Genomic DNA, 20,956 nt, shown 5'->3' on the forward strand with positions numbered 1-20,956 from the left:
GTCCAGAGAAACTAGGGTCCGAGGGCACAAGCCCCCAGACTAAGTCGGTGGCTCCGCCCACGTAGGCACCGGTAGGCCAAAGGCTTTCCCGATGTCGTGAGCTCTCCGGACGGCCAGGAGTTGATCTTGGAGGACTTCGCTGGATATGCGCCGACTCCAGTCCTCCTCACTGTTGAGATCCGAAGCCCTTTGGTTGGGGCACAGCCAGAACATATGATCAAATAGACATGGAGTGTGTCCACAACTTTTACATTCCGCGGGATAATCCTGGTCAATTTTGTTAAGCAGAAAAGGTGTGGGATAAGATTTAGTTTGAATCATTCTTAATGTGACTGCCTGAGCTCGGTTGAGCTTCTGATGGGGGGGAGGAAAAGACCTCCTGCCGTCCCTATAGTGTGAGGTGATCTCGTGAAAAGTAGTAAGTGGATCTTTGTAGGAGCCGCAGTCATCCTGGAGCAGTCATCCTGGAGAGTGCCATGCAGTCTGCATGGTTTTTATCGGACGTATCTCGCGGTATTTCAGAGATACAAGTTTACGTTGAGAGAGGCGTTTCCTGGTGAGAACGTGTCCAACTGCAATGTGTTGTGTGTATACCTGCAAATAGTCGCGAAAAAAAAAAAAAGAACAGCGCAACTCGCAAACAAGCAAGAAAGCTTTGCCTCGAGCAGATTCCCACAGCGCTCGGGACCCGCATAATTTCGTGCCAGGCTTAAAATTGTGGAGAAGAAGACGGAGAAACGAGGGGAAAGAAGTGCGTGAGCAGATGAAAGAGAAGAAGAAAGCGCGCGAGGGAAATAGGTCTTCGAATTCGGCAAGCCGACCAAGATCACTCGTCGCCTCGGTTGTACGCATAGCGCCGACCACCGATGGATCCTGAGCATCCTTCACACACGGCCGAGACCACGGTGCGGAGGAAGATGGCGAGGGGCAGGAAGATAAAAGCGCCCAAAACGCCCAAAGGCGCCGAGGAACATAGCGCGACTGCCGCGGCAATCGCCCCAAGAGATTCGCCCCGGGTCGGCGAGGTTTCCGAGCACGGCAGGGACGAGGACGCTCGTCACCGAAGAAAAGACGTGCAAGATGACGCGACGTCTCTTGGGCGTTCCCAGCACGTCCTCGATGACTGCGCCGGCGGCACCGACGTGCCGAGGCGAGCCGTCAAGGCGACCGCGTCCTCGTGTCCGGCAACCTCCGTCGGGCCGGGGACTGGAGAAACGGGATCGCGCACGGAGCACGCAGCGCCGGACGCACCGCACAACCGCAACCCCGGCGCTACGACACTGGATGGGCCTTCCAGGTTACATATGACAAGTACGAGTATGTTACTGCTAACGTCGCGAAATCAAGCGGACAGATTAACTTCCATGGATTAACCTCGAATACGGGCTTCTACCTCCAAGGAAAAGAAAAAGCAAGAAAAGGAAGAAAATGAGGTTCCGAATAGTTACAGGAGAAGCTCTTCGCAAATCTCGTAGCAGTTGCCGGAACTTGATCATAATGAATTTAGCGCAGTATTATCTCTCATTAGTATGCATCTCAGCAAGGGTCCGTGTCGGCCACTATAATTGTATCAGAAGTGTTTCTTTCCGGTCTCTCACCTTGCTCACGTGAAGTATGTGTGCTGATGCATTACGATTCCCTTTGTTACTGATATTGATAGGTATGTTTAAGTATCTATAAGCACTGCGCAACTAGCGATGCTCTCCATGTGCATCACTCAGCCGTATCGCGTGCACCACCAGTCAGGCGTAGCTGGTTAGGGTTCATACTGTAATTGTGGTTGTCGCGTAAGTGATATCATTGTACTTGTTGGTCCTAGAAAAATGTGCCCAATTGATCAGGCTTTCGGTATGAATGACATGATAAACATGATAATGATAAACATGTATACTGACGGTCTTAAAGAAAGCCTTTTTCGGCGTATGAACTTTCTCTGAAATACTGCATACTATGTAGTTTTTTAGAAGCAAGCTGATATCTCGTGTTTTAAGCCCGCGTTACCTTTCCTTTTATTTTTTGAACATTCATATCATTTTTCGTTTAGAAAAGTTACTATTGCAACAGCACTTGATCCACTAACTCAAGAGCCGAACTCGGAAGATATATTTGCAGTGGAGTTTTTGGAACCTCGCTGGGTTTCTCTTGACCTTCGCAGCTTCGCAGAGAGAGAGAGTGAAAGCAGAGTATGAAAACAGCATCGTGCGGCATAGCGACGCGGCGAGGGTGGGTGGAGCCTAGCGGAGGAGGAGCGGCGCGGCGGCGACACAGGTGGTGTGACGCCGTTGCTCTCCTATAAAAGCCTGCGGGCTCGCTTTGGCGGATTTCAAAAGCTACCAGGTACACGGCGTCGGAGCTAGCATGCATCTGACCTAAGGCACGGTGGTTGCCGACGCGTTGCATCAGTGCAGCGTCTGGCACACTACACCGACGCATATGGCTTCTCGGCAAATCGCTTCTGTTGTGGCGGGCGCCTCAAATGACGCACCGTCCCAACCGATACCCCCCACAGAGGAAGACGGCATGAATTTTTCTGAAGCCTTAACTTCCTCCAGCTCCGCTGGTCTCTGGTGTTTGCGATAGCAGAGCCACGCATAATTTTTTTTTCATAAGTGCATTTGTCATTGGCAGACTGCGCTAGCTAATATGTCCGAAATCACAAGTGACTGGCGCGTAAGAACAGTTTCAGCGTAAGAGATTTGTTTGTGAATAGGGTCCCAGATCCGCGAAGATTCGCAAGATCGAGGTAGTTTCATGGGAAGGTGGACGAAGTTTCTTTCTAAAAAACTCGTGTTTTTTTTTGCTTTTCTTTTATGAAAAGTCATGCTATACTTACGGTGCGAAAAATATTTTCTCTCACTTGGAATTCCCTCCATCTTTAGAATTTCTTCAGAACTGTGGTCGAATGCACGAAGGCTTTCTTTCGTAAGGGATACCATTGGCCAGTCACCATCGGTAACGACGTGTCTAAAGCCAGGATTGGCTAAAATTTTCTCTTACGAGCTATTCTAGCGTAGGAGCTTTTGTGAATATGGGGCCTGATTTGCTTAACCGATGTTCCTGCGCTTGTAGTTGAGTATATCGGCTTCACGATGCCATATATGCCGGCATTTTTGTTTGGCACTGATGGTAGAACGACACCTCTGTCCCGGGTTCGATGCCCGCACCTGGTCGAATTTTCCTTCAGTGGCAAGGAGTTTTGTCTGGGAAACTCGTATAGGTTTTCTGTGAATATTTGTGGTGGAAGGGGGGGGGGGGGATACCTGCAGGTACATGACAATTTTTTTTTCAGATTGCACCATTTCTGCTTTACACGTCGTCAGTTTTGCAGGGAAATAATTCTTCGCGCAACATAAGTAAGCAATATTACGAATGAAACGAAACGAACATATAGACGGACAGCACGAGAAACGACACGACACCGCCTTGGAACTTACGAATCTACCGGCGAGTATTCTTTCAGCAAACCACCGCAACGGCTTCCACTAGTCATGGTCGTCTCGCAGCCAACCCGTCTTCACTTATAGCTCAGCGCGCGCTCCTTTTATTGCGATAGCAATTGTATGGACACTACAGTCGCATTTTCACCGTAGCAGATAACATCGCCGTGATTTTTTATATAATGTCCAAAGGCGATAACATCGTCGCCGAGTGCCGTATGCTGTATGCCGTATGCCGTATGTGCCAGTGAAAGCGTACGAGGGAGAGCCGACGATAGCGGCTAAATCTCGCGAGCGTGAGGGAGGAAAGCCCGGAGAAGCTCGCAACTCACCGGGAGGAGGGGAGGAAGGGGGGCGTTCTACTCAGCCGACTGCTGCTTAGGGCGCGGTAGCGCGGGCTCTTTTGTGAAAGGGATCTGCGCTTGGGACGAGTGCGCGCCAACTACTGACAGCTTCGTGCGCTCTGTGCTTTCCACTCTTAAAGCTCAACCCCATGAGCGCGATCTTGTGCGCGACAGCGACGAGCGACGGCTTCGGGCGACGGATCGGGCCGTCACGTGAACAGATCGCTCGGTCTCGTCGCGCGATCGCTCGGTTCTGCAAATCTAGAATTAGTCGCTCGTCGCCCGGAAGTGCTATGAGCGACTAGCCAATAGCGCGAAGCCGGAACTGGTTGTACATAACTCAAGCACTTCTGATTGTCGCACGGAACGAGCAAACGATTGAATCTTTATACGTGCAAGGATAAGAACCTACTGCAAGACTTTCAAAAATATTTTCTGCTGCTTTTACAGTAAAACACATCAACTTAAGTTTATAAAGCACGCGTCACGCTAGTTTCGGCCCCTATATTGCTGCCCTCATACCGGCAACACTGAGGAGACGTCGCTCGAAGTCATCGCTCGCGTATCGCTCGCATGGGGTACGACTTGTAGGCGACGAACGAACGCGACAGCCATCTCCATCGCGTCGCTTGTCGCTGTCGCGTGCAAGATCGCTTGCATGGGGTTTATACTTTAGTTCGCGTCGAAGCGAGGGGGCAGCATGAACGTCAATTCGATCGCTCCTACTGCCGCGCTTCCTCAGTCCAGCATTTTAACGCGATACGGCTCTCTGTCGCAGAAAATCTGGCGTCGGACGTCGTATCGGCAAAAAGATTTTCGAATCACCCATACACAGGCCCTCCATGTGGGGCAAGGAAGCTACTGAACTAATAGAATTTTCATGGTAAAATAAGCAGAAAAATCGTAAAGTGCGACTCACACACGACCTGCAGACATGACAGCGTCGGACTGTAATCTGAATATGCGAGAAAACAGAATTCTGTAACACGAAAACTCAAAAGAAATCGCTTTTGCAGCGTTGCTATCATTCATAGACGGGCCACGGCATCCGCCATTTGCGCGTGCGATGCGTGAGTATCTTGGAGGCCACGGCGCGGCGCGCCGGATTCCTGGCAACACCTCCAGGTGGCGCTCGCTTCCGCCGCATCGCGGTCCATGCAAGAAGCTGCGTTTCTACTAGAAAGCCCGCTTTCGTGCGTAGCCGCTCGCGGACAACGTTTTCCAGTAAACATTACGGTTACATAAGCTCCACTTGCCGGGAAGCGTGAGAAGCAGTCAGGGATCTTTGAATGATATCGCGTTCCACTCTTAAAGGCGAAGCATAGGCGTCCTTCATAATTTTGACAACGAGTTTCCACGGTAATCGAGTCAGATGTGTCCATCTTTGTTTGCTTGCGCGCGACATCATGCAATTTAGTTGGTAAGTTCATGTTTACAAGTTTATGCGGCAAGATAAAACTGCTATCTTTACTTCGTATAGTTGTCTACTAGCTTGCTATCGGAATTGATGCCGTAACTTTCGGGCGAAACTGCGACTTTCTATATTGTCATGAATACTCAAGCGCCATCTGGTAAGATTTCACGAAAACAGCACACTGAAAAAGAAAGAAAAAGAAACCCGGGTGCGTTCTATGTCGGCAATTCCTTTGCAAGATTCAAAGCGAATACAAATGCGTTAGCGGAAGAAAACCGTACAGCGAGTGATCCCCGATCTTTCCACTTTTTCGCAGGCCTGACCTTGAGCAGGGCAGCGGCGTGTTCGTCGCGAAGCAGCACGGGCGACGTGCCTCGCGCGAGCCGAGGCGCGAACCGAGTGTCGCCCATTATGCCCAGCACCGAGCTGAGCGTGGCCAGGTCGGCGACGGGCCCAGACAGCGGCCACAGGCAGGCGCCGCAGAGCCACTTCCAGCCCATACCCGTGCGTGAGCGTGGTGGTATAGTCTCGCGGCTTTCCCCGAATGCACTGTACGGCCGAGTGATGCTCGGCTGTGAAGCACGTCTCCCTGCTTGTAGGGGAAACATAAAAGAAGCTCAAGCCGACCAAAACCGAGTCCAAAGACATAGTATCGGGCCCTGGCACGTCTCCTTCCACAGAATTCGTTTGTGAACTCGCGCCCATGACAAGCCTCATAGCTTAGGTTGGGCAGACCTTTGCACGCCCTTGACAAATGCTTGTTGCATGGCATTTAGCCGCGGTGCAATTTATTTTATTTATTTATTTTCGATACCCTCAATCGCCGAGGCATTGCAGAGGTGAGGGGGTGACAACATATAAACAAAGAAAAAAACAGAATGAAACGTGCAGCGTTATACATTATTAGCGACAAATTGTAAAAGTGAAATGAAATATAACAGAATGGTACAAAAACAAATATAACTGAACTGAACAGAAATAAAACACAGCATATTATAATATTCTAGTGACAAAGTATGAGCGTAAGATAAATTTGGGAAAGGGAGAAAAGAAAACAGGACAAAGAAAAAGAACCTTGAGAAAGCAAAAAAAAAAAAATTGCAGACATCGCGACACATGTAAAAAGAAAAAGAAAGGAGTGGGCAGGAGAGATACACGAGATGATTAAGCAAGGCTACCACAGTGCAGGTGCGCAGATAAAGAATGGGAGAAAAGAGAATGATCAGAAATGGAAACAATGTCGTCAGGTAGGTAGGTGGTTCCAATCGTTTGATGTGTGCGGTATGAAGGAAAAATACAATGTTTGTGTTGCAAAAAATGCCTTTAACTTTGTGTTTATGGTTAATCCGTGATGAGCGATAAGTGGATGGCGTGATAAGCTCGGTACGTAGTGATGAATGATGGAAGACCTTATGAAAGAGGCAAAGGCGGAAATACTTACGACGCTGTGATAGAGTTTTTTTTTTTGCTGTTATACTTGACGTACGATAGTGATTAGAAAAAAATGAATTGTGCGGCGTTATTATTAAATAATTCTGGAGACCTAATTAAATTTGCGTGATGAAGGTTCCAGATTGCAGCGACGTATTCTAACTTCGAGTGCACCGGAGTTTTGTATGGAAGCATTTTGAGCGGAGGTGTAGCTTTATTAAAGTTACGTCGTAAGTATGCTAATGTGCAGTTAGCACTGTTATTGATCGTATTAATATGACTATTCCATCTTGTATTGTAGGTAGTAGCAACCCCCAAGTACCGGTAAGATGATACATGGTCGAGTTCGATGTCATCTAGTTTGTACGTTGAGGAGCTATCGTACTGCCGAGAAACACTCATTAGTTTGCATTTGTTAGGATTTAAATTCATGAGTCAGTTATCGCACCAACTTGCAATGTTATTTAAGTCTGTCTGCAAGATATTTTTATCGCCATCGTTACGTATTTCTCTATAATGTACACAGTCGTCGGCAAACAAATGCACAGAAGAAACGCAGTTAGGCAAATCGTTAATATATATGAAAAACGAAAGTGGGCCTAAAACCGAACACTGGGGTACTCCCGATGTTACATTTATTTCAGACGAGTTATGACCATTAATTGCGACGTACCGGAGGCGGTTTGTTATAAAGCATTCGAGCCAAGACAGTATGTAAGTCGAGATTGAGTGAGTAGAATTTAAACATTAGTAAGGCGTGATTAACTTTTTCAAAGGCCTTGGCAAAGGCCTTGGTCCCCCCCCCCCCCCCCCCCCAAAAAAAAAAGAAAGACGCAGTCCATTTTGGTTTGTTTGGGGCTATGAATTATGGGGCTATGAGAGGGCGCGCGCCGTAGTGGAGTGCCCTGGATTAATTTTGATTACCGGGGTGTTCGTTAACGTACACGCATGGAAATGTGATCGCGTGACCTGTAATTGAACACACACACACATTATCTATCTATCTATCTATCTATCTATCTATCTATCTATCTATCTATCTATCTATCTATCTATCTATCTATCTATCTATCTATCTATCTATCTATCTATCTATCTATCTATCTATCTATCTATCTATCTATCTATCTATCTATCTATCTATCTATCTATCTATTCATTCATTCATTCATTCATTCATTCATTCATTCATTCATTCATTCATTGTAGTGATGATGTACAACTACAGTGGAGCAACGCAAGTCACGAAACTGTTTATTAAGCGAAACTGTGTCCCTCAAAAATAGTGACACTCGCCACAATGATAGTGGTTAGCGCAATCATCGATCGTTTTATTCCGGTCTGCGGGTCAAGCGCGCCGATTCGTCTCGTCGAGCATTATTCGTGGAAGGTTCCAGCATAATCACTGCATGGTGCCGGCTTGCCTTCCAGGAAGCACTACACAATTCGTGTCGTGCATGCATTCTGACTACACGAGTTTCGGTCACGAAACGGATCAAACCAGCGATAACGTTCGAGAAACTTCCGTTACAGAAGGGAGTGTCCTATGTTAGAGATTGGCTCGCGAAAAACGTTAAACGAAATCATAAACATACGCGTGCCAATATATATATATATATATGAGCACCTTGCTCAAATTATGCATATGATTTGAGCAAGGAAGCCTCGAGATAGTGTATATAAGTATATATACATATATATATTACCACGAGGCTTCCAACATTTGTTTAGCTTCTACACTCCTAATGCTAACGTATTATTAAATATATAAAGCAATGCTCGACGAATAGGTGCAGTGATTATTGACTTAATAAAGGGAAAAACCAGACATCCACCCGTTGGTAGCAATTGCTACAAAGGAAACCCATACGGGTTCCTCGAAAGAAAAGCCTCAGAGTTGAAGAAAAATTCATCCTTGTCCGGGACTATTGTCCTGGTTCGTCCTGGTCCGGGATTATTGACTTGTGTCAGTAATTTTGGTAGTGTACGGTAAAGCAAAGAATAAGATCCCTGGAGCAAGTTTTGTTACACTGTTCAATGTGGCGCTTAATGATTCGTATAGCCAAGCGCCATTGCTACAGCTTCAAGCGAATGTTGAAAAACCACGTGCCCACTGAGCCAAGCACAGCACAAAGCACGCGTACCACGGCCACGCTTGAAGCCATAACTCGTGCACGCTCGTTTCAGGTAAATCCACGGCCGACGCTGCAACCGTTCGCTATGGTCATCATCGGCGCGCACATAACAACCTCCATCGGAGCGACCCTGCTCATGGCGGTGCTCTTCGCCAAGAGGTCCGGTCCCGCCGGAGACGTGTGCCAGTCGCACGAGTGCCGCGAGTACGCGAAGCTGCTGCTGTCTTCCGTCGACACCACGGTCAGTCCCTGCCACAACTTCACGCGCTTCGTGTGCGGTCGCTGGGAACGCAACAGCGAGCTGAGTGTGCGCGAGACTCTGTACGTGCGAGCTGTGGACCGCATGAGGCGGCACCTGTTCGACATCGACGTGCCTTCCTCGGGACAGAACAGCGTCCAGAGGGCCGCCGCTGTGTATCGCAGCTGCCTGAACGTGCTGCGGGGCCATGCGGACGAAGTCGTTTCTGTCAAGAGGGCTCTGACCGAGGCTGGCATCGCATGGCCCAGGCATTCGGATCCCACCGATGTAGACCTGGTGCACACGCTCCTGTACGCCTCGCTGAGGCTCGGCTGGGACGTCATCCTGCGCCTAACGCCTCGCTTGTCCGAAGAGCGCGCGACGCTGCTGGTGAACCCCGGCAGGGCTTTCCGGCACCTTGTACAGCGGCGACCGAGCGAGGGCGCTGCCTTCGACACCTACTTCGACACACTAAGAAAAGCTTTTGGAAACGGCGACCACGGCGAGGCTAACGTTGCGGAAACTCTGCTCGTCGAGGACATCATTCGCCGCAACCTGACGACGACCTACTCGCTTCGGACGCCGCGCCAAGTGCTGTCCGAAGCGACGTACTTCCCGCTCGCAGGACATCGCTGGAAGTCCGCCCTCAGCAACCTGACGTTGAATGTGCGCAACTTGGAATTCGTGACGACGGCGCACGACTACGTGGTCGAATTCTTCAGCGTCTGGGAGTCTATGGGTGAAACGCAGGCGCACTATTTGACCTCTTGGGCCGTGGTACAGGTGGCTGCCCTGTACGCCAGCCGCGAGCTGATCATCAACTTCCACAGCGGCAGCGCGAAACGGGCGCTGGCATACCACGGCGCGTTTTGCGTCGGCGCCGCGTACGCCTTTTCTCGCCGAGCCGTGTTTCTCCGTTACCAGGAAGAGGTGATGCGAGGCAGCACCCGCGCGGATGCGGAGCGCGTGGCCAATCACGTGGTCGAGGCGCTCTCCCGCCGCCTCGTTTCGTGGCCGCTCTACCGTGAGGGCATCCAGTTCGTCGCCGACTGGTCGGCGCTGTCGCGGGACTTACTCGCCTTCGACGTCGAAGACCGAACGCCCGGAATCGTCGGCTACGACATGACGACAGACTCGTTCGTCGAAAATTGGCGAAAGTCGACGCTGCTTCCGGAGAACGCGAGCGACTCGACGGTCATCGACGCCATTGACTCGGTCGCGCTGCTGGCACTTTTCTACGAGACGCGCACCTTCCAGCTCTTGCCCGTGGCTCTGTCGTTTCCCATCTTCGACGTCAGCCTCGTGACTGCGGCAAATTTCGGCGGACTTGGCGGCCAGGTCGCTTCGGCATTGGGACAGCTCCTGGTTGAGGCGTACAGCACAGACGACGTCGGTTTTGGCACCGTTGGTCGTTTCCGGAATATGATGGCGTGCGTGGCGGCGGAATCCAGCCAGCTGCACGCCAAGGCCACCGCAGCCATGGCTGTCACGGCGGCCGCGCTCTTCGACGCCTACGTGGACGACGATCCTCTGCCCGTGCTTCTACCAGGCCTGGAGCGCTTCACCGAAGCCCAGCTCCTGTTTGTGTCGCTCTGCTTCGCGCTTTGTGAGAACGGTCGCATCGGCTCGGGCATTTGCGACGCGGCACTTCGCAACGTCATGGCATTCGCCGATGCCTTCCGGTGTGCCCCGGACGCGCCCATGAACCCGCCGGAACGCTGCGAAGTGCCCTGACCGTGGCCTTAACTCAACCTGACCGTGCACGCAGCAGCAAGTGTCTCACTCCATAGTGTCTCACCTTTGCTTTTACCGATCGCCGTACCCTGCACTGCGCGGTTTTTATTTGTTTGCATATTGTAACTGACTCCGAAGTGTTATTTCCTCGTTTATCGAGTTGCCTGCAGAGACAACGTCATTAGTGAGGGTGCCTATCTCGTAAGTGCTTTTTTTTTTATGAACTGCACATTACGCTGACCAGGCTTTCTCAGATCAACTTAAGCGCCAATTGTGTCGTTGAATTCGTATGCTCCGAGTACGTGGGTAACAAAAGCTTACGTCGCAATGGAGTCCTACACATTTATTCGAAGAGTGCCTGCTCGTGCCCACACACGGCCGTTTATCAACTCGTACTGTATCCCGTACGTTTATCAATTCGTACTGTAGGATGACCTAGGTTGAGCGGTTTCTTCAGAAGCATCAACCGTTGAAGGAGGCTGTGGCATGCTGCGTAGTTGATGGGGAACTGGTACGCCCAAATGTTGGAAGAAAGCGGTCTTGAGGCGTTCGTACACGTGGAAATCTGCCGCTTGAGAAGCAGCTATCGCCAGACCTTCGACAACACGCCACCGGCGTACAGCTGTGCCTCTACCTGCGCGCATCGCACGATATATGACTGTGGGAACGGTGGGACCACAGTTGCAAACGCCAAGGGTTGTCTATCTTCGACAGGCGCCGCTCTTGTTCCTGCTGGTCCATGGCTGCAGGCGGGGCTTGAGTCGCTGGCGGGGCCGAGCAGGTCCTTGTTCGCGCTCTAATTATCACGTCCTGGTCACCATTTATGTGTCTGCTGAGGTGCGATGAGCGGCCGCATTTATTCAGAAAGCTAGCTTGGCCATGGAAGCGGGCGCATTGAACCCAGCTGAAGAATCTGCGAATATCGCGACCGTCTAGAAGGACACCGAGCGCGTTCTACAACGTGTGCAGGGCAGACTGTCTTCATAGCCCACTTCATAGCTTCACTAACGGTGGCGCTACAGGTCCATAACGACTTTTCAACATGGTGACCTTACACTACGAGCTGTACGGCATTATGCGAAACACAGAGCGTTGTTCTCCGCGCTCAAAGTAGCTAGTAATCGTGGCTGACGCATTAGGGCTCTGAGAAAAGGACTCACTAAAAGCGTATTGTTGCGGGAATGTAAAGTTTTTGTCGTACACGTTTTTGTGCGAACTTCGTTAGCTTTAGTGATCATCGCACATATTTCGTACCCGTGAGCAAGCCTATATACAAGATGGCTGCACTGTTATTGTGAGAAAACTGCCAGGCAACCGGACGGCTTATTGCTAAATGATACGAGCTTGCTGTTCACCATATACGTGGCATTCAACCACTCCGGTAGCGAAGCTGTTCTTCAGGAAGACACGCTGAGAGAATGGCAGTTAATCCCGGCGTGTGTGTGCTGCCATGCAAGTAATTTCTCGGTTTCTCGGTGAATCGTTCAAGAACAAAGAAGCAATCCTGCGTATGTGAGCTTGACTCGAAGAGCTTGGCTTTTCAATATGCTACCATAGCATAATTTAACAAAATACACTAACACCGAAATTAATTGCTGCGCCGTGCAATGTGGCTACGCACCGCGTGACGGCGTTGCAAATCATTGTCTAAGTAGTTTTATCAGCAACTGCTTTATTTATAGCGCATCCGAAAAGAGAGAGAGAGAGAGAGAAAACATCTTTATTCAAAAGTCCTTGCTGGGTTCGGAAGAAAAAGAAAATATCGGAGAGCGGTGTCCTCCACGCCACTAAACAGGACGTGGAGAACGCTGGTCTTCAACAGTTGAAGACCAGCGTCCTCCCTGCCCTGTTCTCTTTTATTCTCCGACTTTTTTATTTCTTTCGAAGCATTGGAAATGCATCAGTTATCAGAAATCCAACTAGTGTAGCTTTCTGCCATTAGTTCTGTGGAATGCCATATGGAATAGCAGGCGTTATATTTCACGCTGCCATGGCTGCTCTCACCGAAGTGGCATAGACAGCGGAATAACAACGCAAGTTCGTCCTTCTTTAACATTTTGGCTGACTTAAAAATATATAGAAAGGCATGGCGTTTATAGTTTCTGTAATTAAACCGGAATACAGTGTCGCGTGTGTCGTAGTCGATATTTTGCAGCGAAGCTGTATATGGCTAGGGTTCCGTGCATTTTCGTTCTCCGTGAAGAAAAACTGTCGTCATCAATGGCTCATGCTCCCGTAAGTATTCATGCTCCCGTAAGCAAGCAAAAAATGCAATGACTTATAGTCCCGTAAGGTTCATGGCTACTATTGCGACTCGCGCTCGTAGACGAGAGACGGAATTTTGTAGCCGACGAGGAGGAAACGAAAAGCTTTATACAGTATGTAGAACATAGCAGGTAATATCACGTAATAGCATAAAGTCGCGGAGCCGAGAGATAGAGATAGCAAAGAGAGGAAAGGCAGGGAGGTCAACCAGACGAGCGTCCGGTTTGCTACCCTACACTGGGGGAAGGAAAAGGGGGAACAGAAAGAGGAAAGCGGGATAGAGGGAACACTGTCTGTGCACGCAGCAAAGTGCTTGGAAATCAGTCAAGTCAGAGCAAGTGCTCCATCGATACGTTCATAGCTGGTGATGCACGTTGAAGGTACCAGTGAAGACCAAGGATCCGGTGGGCGTCCGCAGTACGTTGCAGTGCGTGACAGTATATTTCTAAGCTAAACCCCAGCCGTTCTGACTTCAGTGCGAATATAAAGATGCGGGTGAGCCATGATGCTTACTCAAGAGTTGCAAGTACTGAATTGAGAGCATCTAGCACTTGCATTGCACTTCGCGCTGACGGAGTGTGCAGGTTATTTAAGAGTATTCGAAGGGTATTCATCAGAGACCGGAGCATCATAACGACTTGCCGGTCTTCTTCAGGCAATTTCTCAGGAACTCGCGCTGTTGGCTCTACAGCCGTGCACAGCTGTATCACTTGGCGTGGCTCCGGCTCCGGTTGCGGCATCAGCTGCAGCATCGCCTCCGGTTGTAGCACCGGCTGCGGTATCGCCTCCGGCTGTGGCATCTCCTCCGGCTGTGGCATCGGCCGTACCACCGACTGTGGCATCGGCTGCGACATCAGCTGTGGCTTCGGTTGTGACTTCCGCTGTTGTTCTGGCTTTGGCTGTTGCTTTAGTAGTGAGGACCAAGTTGTATTGTTCTCCGCCATGGCCTTGTCCGATTTAGATGGAATTGCCCCAGGCCTACGGGGCAGAGGAGGAGTTGATGTCGGATGGGGCGTACTCTTCATAGAGGTATCAGCGTTCCTTGAAGTCTGGATGCGTCGGGAGCGTCGCTTTCTAACGGCCGCAACAGCTTCCCGACGAGACGAATGGTCTCTCGCCATCTGCTTCAAGATCGCCTTTTCCTTCTTAATTTTCGGGCAGTCCTTCGAGGAAGCATCATGGGACCCAAGGCAATTGGTGCATTTGAGAACCGTGGCTGCACAAGAGTCTGCAGCGTGGGGCTCGCTGCAGCGTGAGCAAACTCTCGTGTTCTCGCACACGGCACTCACGTGTCCCAGCCTCATACAATTGCGGCATTGCAGTGGCCTTGGAACGAATGGTCGCACAGGGTGTCTAAAGTGGCCCACCTTGACGTGCGAAGGGAGAGTCTCGCCCTTGAATATAATTTTCACACAGCGGGATGTGCCGAGGCGATATACATGTGTTATGGCGACGCCATCAACGGCAGGCTTCACTAGGATCGGCAAGTCGGCGCTAGAGATGGAGACGTCCACGTCGTAGATGACACCAGTAGTTGAACCACTGTTCTGGGGGATGTACGAGCGGAGCTTAACGCCACCTAGTTCTGTAACTGTAGTCAAATTTCTCAGCGCAGTCTCATGTGTGACGTCGATAGCCAACACATTTTTTCGTGTGTTGACTCTAACGTCTGCTATCTGATTTGGCGCCACCGCTTCAAGTTGCACCGATACGGACTGTCTGTTGAGTCGCCTCAGGTTGTCGGTAGCGGAGCCGAAGAGTGCAGCAGACCGACGGGGTGGCTGGTGGCAACTCTCTCCCTCCTCACAATGGACCGGTTCTCCCTTAAATCCCTTCGGCGACCCCTCGTCGGAAGGAACCGGTTTGGGCGAGATCTCATCGGCAGGAACCAGGCGGGGCAGGGTGATGACCTCGCCCACGTCGAATTCCTGATTCGTCGCGGAGAAGTGGGAGTTCTTGTGGCTTCGTGGTAGCCACGTGGTGCCTGTAGTATGGCAGCTCCCGTCGCCTGGTGGTCGCCACGTGGTGCTCGTAGTATGGCACAACACTACTCACTTTGCGTGAATTAGCTGCGATGACACTACCCCTGGGGCGCTATTACATAAAGCTATTCCAAACGTTTCTGTTCCAGTTCTGCAACCAGCCCTCCGCGATTGGTCAAAAACTTTTCCGGACCACTCCCACCTCGCCTGTCTGTCACGCGACGTCATGAAAACCGTGACAGCTTCCCATATGATATGACGTGTACACACTAATTATATGCATGATTGCACCAAACCAAAGAAAGTTATTTCTCATTCGACGCCTTTTCGCCATTAGCGCTCGGTTGTTGGTCAAAAGCTTTCGGGCTGCACTCACTTCACCTGCCTGTCACGCGACGTCACAAAACCGCGAAAACTCGCCGCGTCATAGTGACGTGTACGCGTTAAAGATGCATTAATATGCCGCGCAAAACTGAATTTTCTTCCTGAATAGCCGCAGGTTGCCCCGTTCCGAAAGGAATAAAAGATGGCTGCCGCCGATCGCTCAGGCACTGGCTACTCTCACCTGCCGGAGAGCATGGGTTCATTTGCGTATAATAAATCTTTCTGCGTGGCCGTGTAACGTTTTCGAGCGCTTTCGGCCCATTTACGACCTCGTGCCAGCTATTCCTTGCTAAGGATTCGTTTTAGCGGCATTCTTTACCTCCCGTTGCACGCCGCCGCGATTTTCGACCAGCCACCGCCACCTAAGTAAGGGAAAGCGGACCAATCGCAGGCGCCGGCACCACCCTCTTCATCCGGTTTTCTATTTTCAGTGCGCTGGCTCGGCCCCATCGAAACCCTCTCCACTTGAGCGTGCTCCTCGCCTCCTGGCAGCCAATTACAAAAGAAAATCCACTCAATGTAGGTAATGTTATTAGTTTTGAAAGCAAAGAAAAGTGACGTACTATAAATTAAGAGAGCGTTTGATTAGGCTGTTGAGGCAACGCTGCGGGCCACCGGCCGATGCTTGCGTCGGTGGTTACGCGAATTTGGCCTCAGGAGATTGGAATAAAAACATATTGGAATAGTTTTACGTTATAGGGCCCTGTTGTCGTTGTCGCTGATTTCAATGTGGATGTGTCGGTACCGAAAAGGGAGCACTTTACGCTTTCCGTGTTGCAGACATATCCCTTTCGATGCCACACCGATCAGGCCCAACCGACCACCCAGCGGCGTACGTGCATCGATTTGACATTACCAAAGAATGTGATTGTAGTAGCGAGTGAAATAATGACCACTGATCAAGAAAATAGATGAACGTGCTTACCTTTCGTCACGATGACCACCCATCTAGACAATAAATGAGTTCGTACCTTTGTTCAAAATTATGTGTCACCTCCGTGTCGTGTGCTAAACAGCTTCGCTAGTCAACCAATTCCACAGAGTGGAATGACTCGTGATTTTTCTCTTCCTCTTGTTACCACGCGCGTCCTTCTTGCGGTTATATATGTCCGCAGTGGGTATGAGCTATTGTTGGGACAAAAACCAAAATAAAACAAGGTTGCTGTGTCTGTTCCCAAAGTGGTCTGCTAGTTTAATCCTACCTGGCCCATTGTACGTGGTTATTGTAATATTGTCATTTGCTGCAGTGGCCTTGCGCTTTTGTTGTGGTGGTGCGTTTTGGCTAAGACTTACTAGATAGCTCCGACCTGAGCTTCAATAAATTAGAATGCCTGATTTATCTTCTAAACTATCGATTACTTTTTACTGTGAAATCTAGCTGTCATAAACATAGCGATGTCTGCATTTACTTATTTCCTTCTTCGTTGTTTTGGACTAAATTTGATTCAAAGTTTATTTTCTCCGAACTTGGTAGATAGTACCATATAGGATCATCGGGCCATGACGGTCGTATACATTTTAAACGGCTGCTTGATATTTGCTGACTGCTACAAAGGGATCTTTTTGGTTTGAAGTGGTTTGCTTGAAGGAGTTCCTCTGATATTGCATGTAAAACAGGTCCGTCATCGGCCACAGGTGGCGCCTTCGTCGTCCTTAAGTAGCACAAGGTGGTTCGACCTTGCGGTGCTGACGCTATGCAAATTAACCTGGTCTGACTGATTGCGAGGACGCCCTCTGTTTATTTCGATTTCTGCGCTGCAGAGTCAGCGGCACTCAGCCTGCAGTGTGTTGCAACTAAAGTCAATTTAAGCGGAAGTGAAATGGCGTCGATTTCTTTCTTTTCAGCCTTGAAGCTCCGCTCAAACATGCATTTGTCCCAGCGCCCTGAATATCGGTATTGCGAATACTTGTTCCCCATCCCAGCGCCGCTAAACGGCAGAAACTTGAGCTAATCACCTTACGATAAGCCAACCAGGTCGCTTTCACGCGAACATGTCGAGTGTGGGGGGATAATTGTTACACTTGCAATTTGTCACTATTATATGAAGCTGATAGACAATGAGGCCAAGGGAAGCATAGGGGAAATTTACCATTTTCACTATTGAAACGTACAAGTAATTACAAATGAGGAATAAGTTAAAGGCTTTCGTCTGTGAAAAGGGGGGAAATGTAAGTGAAAGAAAACACGTACAGCTTTTGCCACCGGTGTAGGAGCCGAACCCACAGCATTGACATGACTCATGCAGTGCTGTACTAATTGAGCTACGGCAACCGCTGTGCCCCAGTCGCCTTTGTAGGGTACTTAAATACGCGTATTTACAACATTGCCATATAAGTTCCAGTTAGCACCACTGGTGGCAATAACGGAGGATGAGGGACGCTCGGTAACCAAACAGCAGGCGCCAATGCAATCCTCCTCATTATTCCGGTAACATCTCAGTTCTTTTATCGGCAGTCATGTCGTTCGGCTTTTCCAGCAACATGTCCGTACATGGCGGCGACGGTCCGCCAGGGATCACATATAGAGATTATGTACATGTTCCATAATAAATAATGAAATAGCTTTTTCTTTACACATTTGTACTGCGACTACGACGCTGACTGTACTTGTAAAGCTAAACTATCTTCGCATAGCCCTGTCAGACGCCGGCTTCCTTGGGCGTGGCGTACGATTAAAATTTTATCGTTGTCCACGTAGCGCCAAACAAAGCGAGTTTCAGGACGTTACGCAGCTGCAGCAGGCCGGGTTTCTTAATGCAGTTGTGCAAGCGGGAAACGTGCGCGCGCCATTTATGCTCGGAAGCATGTGAATTCGTTAGCCTGGTATAAGCCTGGCTCACGACGCACCCCTCGTCAAGCTAGGGGTTGATCCTGAACACCGGAAGATGCTCTGCCCACGTGTGTCGCATGGCCGCTAGTTAAGTTGCCGAGTCTGACGACGGCATACTGGGAGGTTGCATTTACCGTGTTCATTAACCATGTGGCGTGTGGGTGTAAAGCAGCGAATATCTGCGCATACAAGAGAGCGGAACACGAGGATAATCTTTCAACCTGTCCGGTGTTTCGAGTAAAGTGAAGGAAGTGTAATGGAATATGCACGTCTCAACGACAATGGGTTCATATAGGCCCGATTAATTTTTTTCTGTGCTTGTTCTACGGCATCTACTGTATTTTGGTGGTTCGGATAGATCCTCACCTCTCCATTTTACACCCCACCCATACACCACCATACACCCCACCCACCCACCCACTTTACAACCCATACGGGTTGCCCTTTTCTCCCTTACTGCTCTAATGAACTGCACTAAAACTCTCATTGTGAGTAACTTGTAAAAAAAAAAGCACATGTAACTGGTAAAAAAGAATAAATATCTTGTGCTTTTTTCAGTCCTTGAAACAAAGTGTTTGCCTAAGGCTCAGTGTTACACGGTAAACGCGGGTCACTCGTAGCAAAGATATTTGTCTAAGCAAATATCAAAGAAAACAACGGAGTAAACGCTTGCGCTTGTTGGTACTATATTGCTAAATCCAAGAGCGTGAAGAAACAAACAGAACAAAGACAGAGGTCAAGACCGCAGCGCTAAACTTCTAACTGTTTCATTGGGAAGATGCATTGGGTAATATACACAGGAAGAATGTCACGTACGTACGAATGGGTAAAGGTGGCGCCTCTTTCCGATAAAATAGTTGGCCAGAACTCTGTGGTGTTCAGCTCCATTTCTTTGCGCGTTTTTTCGTCCTGGTAGGTTTTTTCAGTCACGCAATAATTGTCACCACGGCGACCTTCAGATTTCTGCTGCAAAATGAAAGAGTAACGTCTTTTAGCATGTATTGTTTCAGCGCATTTCATATATATATATATATATATATATATATATATATATATATATATATATATATATATATATATATATATATATAGTATCATTGACAGATACGCGGTATCTGTCAATGGCAACGTTCAAAACGCATGCAAAGTGAAACGAACACGCACAGACGTACGAATGCACAAAATAGACTAACAGTATCACGAAGATCGTGCTTGCTTCATCCGCCTAAGCGCCTATCGCGATCCTTGTTTGCCTTAACTCGGCATTTCACGTTGTTTGACAACGTACGTTTTTTTCTCGAACGCCACTATTCCTCAAGTGTTATATTGCTGGCAAAATTCTCGGGCACCGCTTAGTGTTTGTGAAACAGAGTGAAAAGGCAAAGTGAAGAATCTCGTCGTCACTACTGCTTAACATTTCTTTTCTTTTTATTTCGTTGACTTCGTTACCCTAATGGAAAGTTGCTGTAGCTGCGTTTTATACTTTGGCGTCCTCGCGCTTTTATATGTCCGACCTAAACCTCGCTATCGAGGCTCCTCTGGAATCGTCACTGGGTGGCACCCTCGAATCCTGCCACGGATGCTGTCGTCCCCACTTACTCGCCCTCAGGGCTCTCTCTGCAGCATCGTCCCCTGCCTCCTCTTTCTCACCTCATAGCTTACTTCCACCACGCAGCGTGATCGCGGAGGCTTTTTCAAATGGCGTTTCCGTTTAGCTGGAAGGGATCTTAACATTTGAGGTACGTGTTTCTTCAATACTTTTTTTTCTGTAGCCGTTGGCCCATTTTCTTTTCCGTTTCGCTCCCCATATTCCATCCCGTTTATTGGAATCGCTCTGACGGTGGTTTCGCTCGATGCGCTCCTCTGACTTCCACTTACCGATACGTGCCCGCGGGCGGAACTTCCTCTTTTCTCGCTTTTCATCGTCTTCGAGTGCCCTGAGCGGCCAATCAATTGCTCCTTATATAAGAGGCGCACTTAAAGAAACGAAAAGTCGTCGTATTTACCAAGAAGTAGCAAAATTTTTGTCACAGTACGAGTGTACGCAACTTCAGCCTCTATAACGGTTGAGCTACAAGAAGCTTCCGCCATTCCACCAGTGCCGTTCTCAACACTTTGTGACTCTTACTCAACTTGGAATTGTTAGTTGCTTTAGTATTTTCTGCTTTTAATATCTACGCTTTTTGAATTAGCACACACACACACACACACACACACACACACACACACACACACACACACATATATATATATATATATATATATATATATATATATATATATATATATATATATATATATATATATATAATATAGGCGAGGCGACCAACCAGGTTGGCTCGCCTATATAGCCTAGGCGAGCCAACCAGACGCATTTCGGCTTAACATCCCTGCCTACTTCCTTTCTTTCCTCCTACTCATTGCAAATGAGGCGCATGTGGTCATCGTCCATGAGCACCCGACAATGAGATGCCCACGTGTAAGCTTCGGTTTATGCATGAATCATGTTTGCGCGCATTTATTAAAAGTTATTCGTTATAATGACTTGTAGCAACTTAAGCAAAAAAAGAAAAAGACTGCAATTAGTGCAAATAGCCTGCTTGCCTGAAGTGCGGAGATTATATCTGAACTTTGTATACGCGACGTGTGAGCAGAACTCCCGCCATCTGTGTGCCCGGAATTACTCTCTAAACAGCGGATATTGCGCAACTGAGTCTAATGCTCCTTTTGCAATTCATAAGGGAGTTTCTCTGCGTTGCAGG

At 48.9% G+C, this 20,956-nt stretch overlaps 1 protein-coding gene across 1 annotated transcript; it reads left to right on the forward strand.

Moving 5' to 3' along the window:
- Positions 1 to 866: 866 nt before the first annotated feature.
- On the forward strand, positions 867 to 10,733 carry LOC140216494 (neprilysin-11-like). Its single transcript, XM_072286812.1, has 3 exons — positions 867 to 1,311; positions 5,512 to 5,699; positions 8,814 to 10,733. Exons 1-3 carry the CDS (start codon positions 867 to 869, stop codon positions 10,731 to 10,733), a joined length of 2,553 nt encoding a protein of 850 aa, XP_072142913.1.
- Positions 10,734 to 20,956: the final 10,223 nt, after the last annotated feature.

This window comes from Dermacentor andersoni, chromosome 3 (assembly GCF_023375885.2).
Source record: "Dermacentor andersoni chromosome 3, qqDerAnde1_hic_scaffold, whole genome shotgun sequence".
NCBI lineage: Eukaryota > Metazoa > Arthropoda > Arachnida > Ixodida > Ixodidae > Dermacentor > Dermacentor andersoni.

What these genes read in the sequence shown, in the direction of transcription:
- LOC140216494 (XM_072286812.1), top strand. Translation starts at nt 867, where the DNA reads ATGGATCCTGAGCATCCTTCACACACGGCCGAGACCACGGTGCGGAGG. An exon ending in TTCCAGGTTACATATGACAA is followed by an intron (nt 1,312 to 5,511) that starts GTACGAGTATGT and finishes ACTTTTTCGCAG; the next exon opens with GCCTGACCTTGAGCAGGGCA. An exon ending in GCCACTTCCAGCCCATACCC is followed by an intron (nt 5,700 to 8,813) that starts GTGCGTGAGCGT and finishes CGCTCGTTTCAG; the next exon opens with GTAAATCCACGGCCGACGCT.